At 56.5% G+C, this 7,839-nt stretch overlaps 1 protein-coding gene across 1 annotated transcript in view; it reads right to left on the bottom strand.

The window, feature by feature from the left end:
* The window catches only part of atf6b (activating transcription factor 6 beta), a 6,687-nt gene extending 392 nt beyond the window's left edge, over positions 1 to 6,295 (bottom strand). The window contains exons 1-17 of the mRNA XM_086171165.1: positions 5,956 to 6,295; positions 5,368 to 5,447; positions 5,194 to 5,275; positions 4,992 to 5,051; positions 4,786 to 4,865; positions 4,490 to 4,682; positions 4,235 to 4,399; positions 3,932 to 4,101; positions 3,305 to 3,484; positions 3,148 to 3,230; positions 2,888 to 3,073; positions 2,607 to 2,714; positions 2,399 to 2,495; positions 2,231 to 2,298; positions 1,960 to 2,059; positions 1,644 to 1,728; positions 1 to 1,565 (exon numbers count right to left, since the gene is read on the bottom strand). The exon at positions 1 to 1,565 is cut by the window's left edge and continues 392 nt beyond it. Of these exons, the coding sequence (XP_086027291.1) occupies positions 1,288 to 1,565; positions 1,644 to 1,728; positions 1,960 to 2,059; positions 2,231 to 2,298; positions 2,399 to 2,495; positions 2,607 to 2,714; positions 2,888 to 3,073; positions 3,148 to 3,230; positions 3,305 to 3,484; positions 3,932 to 4,101; positions 4,235 to 4,399; positions 4,490 to 4,682; positions 4,786 to 4,865; positions 4,992 to 5,051; positions 5,194 to 5,275; positions 5,368 to 5,447; positions 5,956 to 6,028 (2,088 nt within the window). The 5' untranslated portion in view covers positions 6,029 to 6,295 and the 3' untranslated portion in view covers positions 1 to 1,287. The remainder of the gene's footprint in view (positions 1,566 to 1,643; positions 1,729 to 1,959; positions 2,060 to 2,230; positions 2,299 to 2,398; positions 2,496 to 2,606; positions 2,715 to 2,887; positions 3,074 to 3,147; positions 3,231 to 3,304; positions 3,485 to 3,931; positions 4,102 to 4,234; positions 4,400 to 4,489; positions 4,683 to 4,785; positions 4,866 to 4,991; positions 5,052 to 5,193; positions 5,276 to 5,367; positions 5,448 to 5,955) is intronic.
* Between the last annotated feature and the right edge of the window lie 1,544 nt (positions 6,296 to 7,839).

Genomic DNA, 7,839 nt, shown 5'->3' with positions numbered 1-7,839 from the left:
ATACCCACACAAACCCTTTTCAAACAATATTCTGGGATGTTGACTTTGAAAACCCGACGAAGGAACAAAACAAAAGCCTCCAACCAGAGGATCCGGTTTCCTGTTGCGTTGAGAAAGTGAAAGTTCGTCCTCTTTTTTTTGAATTTCAAACAGTGTACAAATCAGGATTTTATTATGAAATCTGACCGACTTCCTCTGAACAGACATTGTCAGCTTTGACGCTTTTCATTGAGAAAATCCCACTTTCAAAATAAACAAATGGACTTTTCTCCCCGCTCAAGTTTGATTGTCAGTATTTGCTGAGGAGCATCGCCATGGAAACGCAGTCAGAAGTGGGTTTTCACACCTAAAAAGAAAAACAAAAACAAAAGCCCAACAGGAAGTGGTGATGCCGAACAGGAAGTTCAAGTCACTTCACTTTCCGATGACATCACAAGTGGGCGTGGCCTTGTCAGCGCCGACCAGATCAACGGATGCCAATCAATCAGAGGCGAACAAAAACAACGAGCAGGAAATAGTTATTTTAACAGTGACAAGATTCGGGACGGGGCGAGGGTGACGGGAGAGTGGCTTTCAAAGTTAAACTGTGAGCCATGTAATAAAAAACAAAACAAAGAAATAAATATTTACAATAAATTACCTCAAACTCAGGGAGGGAATGCAGCCGTCCGATTGGCTGCCGCGCCACCTCTTGCCCCGCCCCCCGGTGGGTTTGAGGGGGAGGAACCTCCCCTGGTCTGGGCTTCAGAGCATTTACGGAGGCCGGAGAGGGGGAGTGTTACCATGGGAACAAAAGCGGAGCCCAAAGAAGGCCTGGATCCGGGCCCGCGGTCCCAGGGGACCAATCGGGTCGCCCTGCGGGGCGAGGGCGAGGGGCGGCGCCGGGCGGATCGGCGCAGCAGAATCAGACGTTTCTTTTTTGCCACTGCGGCGGCTCTGAAGCGCGGGAGGACACGGCGCCTTGGAGGACATCCGATCCGAGCCGGACGTCACCTCAACGGCGGATGCTAATTTGAAGCTAACCGTTCTAGGAAGCTAACTGTTAGCGGGTCTTAGCGAAACAGGATATGAACCCGCGGGCGGAAGGATGAACCTCCATCACCTGCTTCTGGCCCCGAGAGCCCGGGTCGGACTTCCTCTCCGCCTGTCGATCAAACTATTCTCTGGAATAAAATCTTTATATATTAAACAACTTCTCTTCTACGTCCTTTTCTTCTGGCTGTTACCTCCCGCAGGGACGGGCTCTGTACATGTCTACCTCCCCGCGGTCGCCGTGGCGACGCCCCATCAGACGCCCTCCGACTGGCCGATGAGGTAGCCGGCGTGCCTCCGGCGGGCGGCGAAGGGCTGGCGCTGGGGCGACGGGTGGTGCTGGTGGCGCCCGCGCAGCGAGGTCTGGTTGCCGGGGTGATGGTGGGCGCCGTGGTGGGAGCGAGGGGGCGCGGGCGGGTCCCGGAGCGACGGCGGGACGGCGGACGACTTGATGGGGATGATGCGCGTGTCCATGACCTCGCAGTCCACCTGCATCATCATCTCGTAGCCCTGAGACGAGTTGTAGAGACTCTCTGCGGGGGAAGCGGGGCGCGGGTTACGGGACGGCTCCGCCCAGGGATGAAGGACAACGTCTCGGACGTTCCACTGACCGTTTACGGACATGGCCGGCATCACCAGAGACATCTTGGGCCGGCTGGTCTTGTTGTGGCTGATGGCCGGTAACAGCAGGTGGTCCTGGAGAACACACGCGTCAGGGTTCCCGTCACACACGGAAGGTACGAGTGCAAGTAAACACCGGCGCTTCCATCTGGAGGGCCTCGAAGTATTAACCGGACGGACGGCGGCAGACGTCGACGAGTACTTCTCTGGCGGTTGCCCGTCATTGGCCGACGGCTCGTTGATAAAAGCCTTTGAGGGAACTGACTTTCGGATCAATCGGCGTTGACGTACGGTTAAAAGTCCTACCCGTCTGAACGACACCACGTAGAAGGTGTCCTCTCGCCGGTCGATGGCGTCCAGGAAGTCGCTGTACGTCACCTCGGGACCAGGAAGCACCTGCAGCTGACTGAGACCAGGACAGGGCGCGGTCAGCGGCATCTCAACGAGCCAATAAATCACAAGCTACTTTGCAACCGCATAGGTGACATTTAGAAAGGAGTAAATGTCTGCAGGAAGTAAACTAGACATTAGCATGGTCGGCGTTTACGACACGAGGGAAGCGAGCGACACCACGGACCTCTCCAGGGAGCGGTGGGTCTGCATCGGCAGGTATCTGGAGACGTTGGTCTTCCTCAGCTGAGCTTTCTGCGGCGGGAAATCACACCGTTAGCCCGCGTCCGATCGAACGCTTCCTGTATGGAGCGCAAAGGTGGCGGGCGGCGAGGCCTCCTGCCCTCCTGCACACCTGCGTCACGTTGGCCTTCTTGGGCTTGGCCTTCCCTCCGGACTTCTTGCGGTCGATCTGGTGCCGGTGAACCCAACCCCTCAGCTCGTCCGCCAGCCTGAAACACCCACACGGCACGGGTCAGCGACCAGAACCCTTATCCTGATACCGGACCGGGAACGGGAAGCGCAAAAATGGACGCCCGCTTTCACCCATGGATCCAACTGACCGCAGAGACTCGGAGCGGTTGAACTGCCTGCAGTCCGACGAGGAGAAGTAACGGTCCAGGTCCTGGAGGACCAGGTCCTTCATGTCGCTGAACACGTCACTCAGGTTCCTGTCTCACACACACACACACACACACACACACACACACACACACACACAAGTGACAGGCTCAGTGAAATTGTTGGAAACAACCCGCATTATTTTCAGATGTGTGTGTGCGTGTTGTGCAGAAGGTGGTGTACTTCCTGTCCGGGGTCATGTGACGCAGCCCCGCTGGCTCACCTGAACTGGTAGGCGTCGGCGGCCTCCCTGTCGACGTCTCCGTCCTCCTCCGCCTCGGTCTTGTCCTCCGCCGGGCTGTGGACGGGGGCAGCCTCCTGCTGCTGCTGCTCCATCTCCAGCAGGCGCCGGCCGGTGTAGGAGAGCACGCCGCCCTCCGGCCGCGGAGGCGGCAGGCGCTCCGTGATGCTGTGCCGAGGGAAAGAGGAGGCTGAACGACCCTGTTGCCGCGGCGACGGCGGTAAAAAGAAGCGGCGACAGACCTGACGGGGCCGAAGCTGAAGGTGACGAAGAGAAGGACGGCCATCACGCACACCGCCCTCTTGTTCATGGCCGAGTCGCCGCCCTGGGAAACACAAGCGGCGGGTTAGAGACCCGACGTCCGGGCGACGGCGCCGCCTCGGCCGGAGGGTCGGTCACCTCCTTCCCGGCCAGACGCTCCCTCAGCGCCTGGTTCTCCCGCCGCAGACGCTCGTTCTCCTGCTGCGCCTCCCTCAGCTGGGCCTCCAGGTTCTGCAGGTACTCCTTCTTCTTCTTCCTGGACTGACAGGCCGACTCGCGGTTCTTGATCATCCTCTGCTGCCTCTTCAGGACCTTCATCTGAAGAAGGGAGGAGATCAGGCCGAGGTGAGGAGGACAGGAACACGACGGGCCGGCGGGACGTTCTCCTTCATTTCATTATGACTTTGAATAAACATTATTTTCAGTTTCATTATCAGGACATTTGAAGTCATTTTCTGGTTCTAGATACGTGTGTAACTACTATAAGGCAATAATTAAAATGGATCCATCAATAATGGACGCTAATATTCATTGTGGTCTATGAGGTCATATTTATAGGGGACTATTATGTCATTCAAGGGAATAATCATGTGGATTGAGGGATAACTTATTATATTGTAGGTATTGTATTGTGGTCATTTACGAATATATTAGTTGTGGTCTACTATGTCATTTAAGGTAATTTGTTATATTTATTAGGTCATTTAAGCTAAAATGCTCAGTGTGCCGGCGGGTTTTTTAAGCGTCCTCTCGGCCTCCACTCACGTCGATGTCACTGGAGTTGTTGCCGGGCAACGAGGTGGTCGCCGGGACGATGGGCTTGCCGGCGGGAGGCGCGGGGGGGCTGGAGCAGTGCTGCGGAACGCCGGGGGAGACGGGCTCCACCTTGACGATGGCGGGGGCCGAGCCCAGACAGACGGACGGGGACAGGACCACTGCGAGGAGGCCCGGGTTAGAGGGTTCCAGCTACAACGCCACCTCGTTTCTACTCTTCGGTTGTTTGTTTTTTAAAAAAAAAAAACTGGTCGCGGAGTTTGCTGTTAGTCTATGAGGCGGCTCCGGACTCACCGGGTCGGTTCTGGTCCATGGAGGGGAGGCCCTGCAGGATCAGGGTTTTGGCCGGCGCGGGGGCGGGGGGGACGGGCAGCGTGGCCACGCACACGGGCCGCGGCTGGATGGGGGGCTTGGTGCTCAGGATGGTGCTGGCCTTCAGGTTGGCCAGGCCGGGCAGCACTGGGACCACAACAGATCAGACCGGGATCAGATTACGGCCCGGTGACCAGTGAGGGGGGGGTGCTGTAGATGGTTCGGTGCCGTTCCTACCCGCTGCCTGCGTCTGAATGCCGCCGATCACAGCCGGGATCTGCAGCGGCGCCTGGGTCACGGCGGGCCCCTGGGCCGGAGGCGGGGCCACGGTGGAGGTCGCCACGGTGACCTCCATGGAGCCCAGCGGCGGGGACAGCACGTCCCCGTACATGTAGGGGGGAGTCGGGGGGTTCTCGCCCTTCACCGTCACCTGGAGACAGCGGTCGCGTGACGTTCGTCTCCCAATCAGACCATCAATAATCAATGCTGAGCGGACCGAAGGTGATCATCCATTAGGACTGATCGGCGCCCACCTGTGGGTCCGGAGACGCGGCCGAACACTCCGACTCCAGGGAGGAGGCGGGGGAAGGAGGCTCGGCCTTCACCTGGAACACTGTGAGCACGCGCGCGCACACACACACACACACACACACACACACACACACACACACACACACACACAGAGTGAGTGCCAGTGACGGGACCTCCCTGCAGAGGGCGGCGAGGAGGACACACTTACACATCTCCACGGGCAACGGCTGAGTGATGGTCATCTCACTCTTAATGACAGTGGCGCCCCCTAGAGGAAACACGGAGAACAGCAGGAGGAGACAGCTGAGACAAACATCTGATCTCCTCCGGCCTTCTCACTCCTGTCGTCACGGTAACACAGCTGCTACAAGCAAGCGAGAGAGGCATGAGGCATGGGCTCTGCCCCGTACCTGTCAGCAGGTTGTCCTCCAGGTGTTGCCACGGCGACGAGGGGTTGTCGGGGTCCAGAGTGAGGACCAGGTCGTTGTCAAACTGTGGAAGCGGAGGAGGAAGATGCTCGAAGATGTTTGCAGACAAACAGTGGGAAAACTGCGTCAGCCAATCAGTTACCGGGCTCCACCTACCGACGAATCGTGGATCACCCCCCGGGCGAAGTCGCCGTCTTCGCCCTCCTCCATGCTCTCGCACTGGTAGAGACAGGCATCTGCACACACACAGTTAACACGGAGGCTCATAGTCTAATCTCTATTCCTGTGCAACTTCCTGAGGAACCTGTGATGTTACAATTAGCATCTGAATGAAAGGGTTAACACACACACACACTCACACTCACACACACACACAGATTTCCCATCATGCACCTGTGTGTTTCACCAGGTGTAAACATGACCCTGGACTTTGAACCGGCGAGGACAAACCCGTGTCCAGACCCGGTCCAGATCCAGATCCAGAACCACCATCAGGCGTGGGCATCTGCTGGTGACGTCACACACACACACACACAGAACCGGGCCAGGTGTGTTTACTCGCCCACTTCCGGTTCCGGCTGCACGGTCGCCGTCCGAGGACACGCGCCCCCCACATCCGGGACAGCGGCTCAACCGTCACGGCGGCCGTGGGGAGGCGGACGGCGGCCGTTTCCGCGTTTGTAACGGCCGGATGAGAGGCGGAGGAGGGCGGAGGAGGGCGGCGGCATCCGTTCACCGACTCACCCCAGTCTTCGCTCGTCAGGAGGTTGTCGGCGAAGAAGCGGCTGTCCAGGTCAGAGAGCAGCTCGGCGCTCATCGCCTCCGGGCGCGGATGTGATAGCGGCTAGGCGGCTAGCGTTCACCGAACAATGGCGGCGTCGGGCGTTAACATCGAGGCAAATGCGCGGAAGCGGAGCTCGGACACATAAACCGTTAGAATTCAGGATAAAAAGTCCGCGGTGCGATCGGATATGATAATAATTTTATTAATAACGCATGAACATGCGGCCGATCTGCGGGTTCTTCCGTTCAACGTCTCGACTCGAACCACACAAGGAAACGTCGTTCACAGCAAAGCCCGCCCGCGTACGAGAAGGCAGCCAATAGGAGCGCCGCTAATTTGATTGACAGGAGCAATAGCCATACGCTGAGTCGGGGAGGAGGTGGAGGGGCTGCGAGCCGAACCCTCACGAGGGCGGATGAGCTTTAAAGATGATCTGACCCAATGGAAGGGAGGCACTGTGATGGACGGCGGCGAACGGACCAATGGGAGCGAGGAAACGCGCCCCCAATGCTTAACTGGCAAGCCCGTCGGCCAATCACGGTGCGTCACTAGGAAGCGAAATGGGGAAAAAAAAAGGATCCCCGTGAAGATCACGTGGATTCGGGGATGGTCGCGGCTCCGGCATAACAAACGATCGGAACCGGTTCACCGGATCACCCGGCGGAGGCCTGAGGACCCGCCGAGCGGCCCGAACCGGGTCACGGAAGCGAGCGGAGAGTCGTACATAACGGAGGGGGTGATCGGTGATACGGAACCGCAAGGGGGCGCGAGGCACCTGCCGCTTCCGGTTTAGCCGTTGCAGCGTAACTGACCGAGGGGCGGGGCTTATTTGTGTATTCTAGAGCAGTAACAGGCCGAGGGGCGGGGCTTATCTGTGTGGGAATAAGAATAAGAACAACTCTGTTTATCCCGAAGGAAACTGTTGTGCCAGAGTTTCAAGTGAAACATAACAATAATAGATAATAGTAGGAAGGAGGGAGAATAAGAAATACAAATAAAAATATATTCTAGAGCAGTAACCATCCGAGGGGCGGGGCTTATCTGTGTCAAGGCAACACCTCTGATACTGCACTGATGTCGATGTTTATCCGTGGAGAGGAACTTTTGGGGTGAAGATCCATGCATGGCACAACCATGGCAGAGGAGATGTTTGGAGCAGTATGCTGATGCGTAAATGAAATATGCCATGGGAGAAACGTGGCACTGACAACAGAAGGAGTGTCTGCGATGTGCGGTCAAAAGAGTGGACTGATAGCAGGGAGATCCCCGAGAAAAGGAGCCAGGAAATTCTGAGGAAAAGCTGCTTTTCGCAGCTCTTCTCCTCCCCATGCGTCCCTGCCTGACCAATGGGTCTCATTTCCACACGTTAGGAAGCTCTTTCTCGTCATTTTGCATGGGAATGTGTCGCTGAAAAATTAGAAACTACTCCGGGTTTGTCGAAAAATGAGGAAAAGATGGTGCCTAATGTGTGTGTGTGTGTGTGTGGGTGTGTGGGTGTGTGTGTGTGTGTGACGTCGAGAGAAGCATCACACATCGGAATGAGAATGTGTTGCTTATAGGGCCATAAGAAATAAATGCAACACATTTTTCTTGTATGTAATGTTGTTTATGGGCAAGAACAAGGTTTGTTAGTTGAGGTTTCTGGTTTAGACTTTAAAGCAGGGGTGGCAATCATACGGCCTGCGGGCCGGAACCGGTCTGCAAGGGAGTTCAACCAGGCCCGTAGAATAATTTGAAAGTGAAAAAATGCATAAAAGACAAGGATTTAATTTTTTAATTAAATGCAATTCAACAATTGTCCACTGGGGGGCGCATTGTTTTGGTCAGAGTAGAAGAACAGCTGC

The sequence above is a fragment of the Fistularia commersonii genome, chromosome 24 (genome assembly GCF_037954325.1).
Source record: "Fistularia commersonii isolate RoL2024-O1a breed Wild chromosome 24, RoL_Fcom_v1.0, whole genome shotgun sequence".
In the NCBI taxonomy this organism is placed as follows: domain Eukaryota; kingdom Metazoa; phylum Chordata; class Actinopteri; order Syngnathiformes; family Fistulariidae; genus Fistularia; species Fistularia commersonii.
This window is presented reverse-complemented; position numbering and strand designations above follow the sequence as displayed.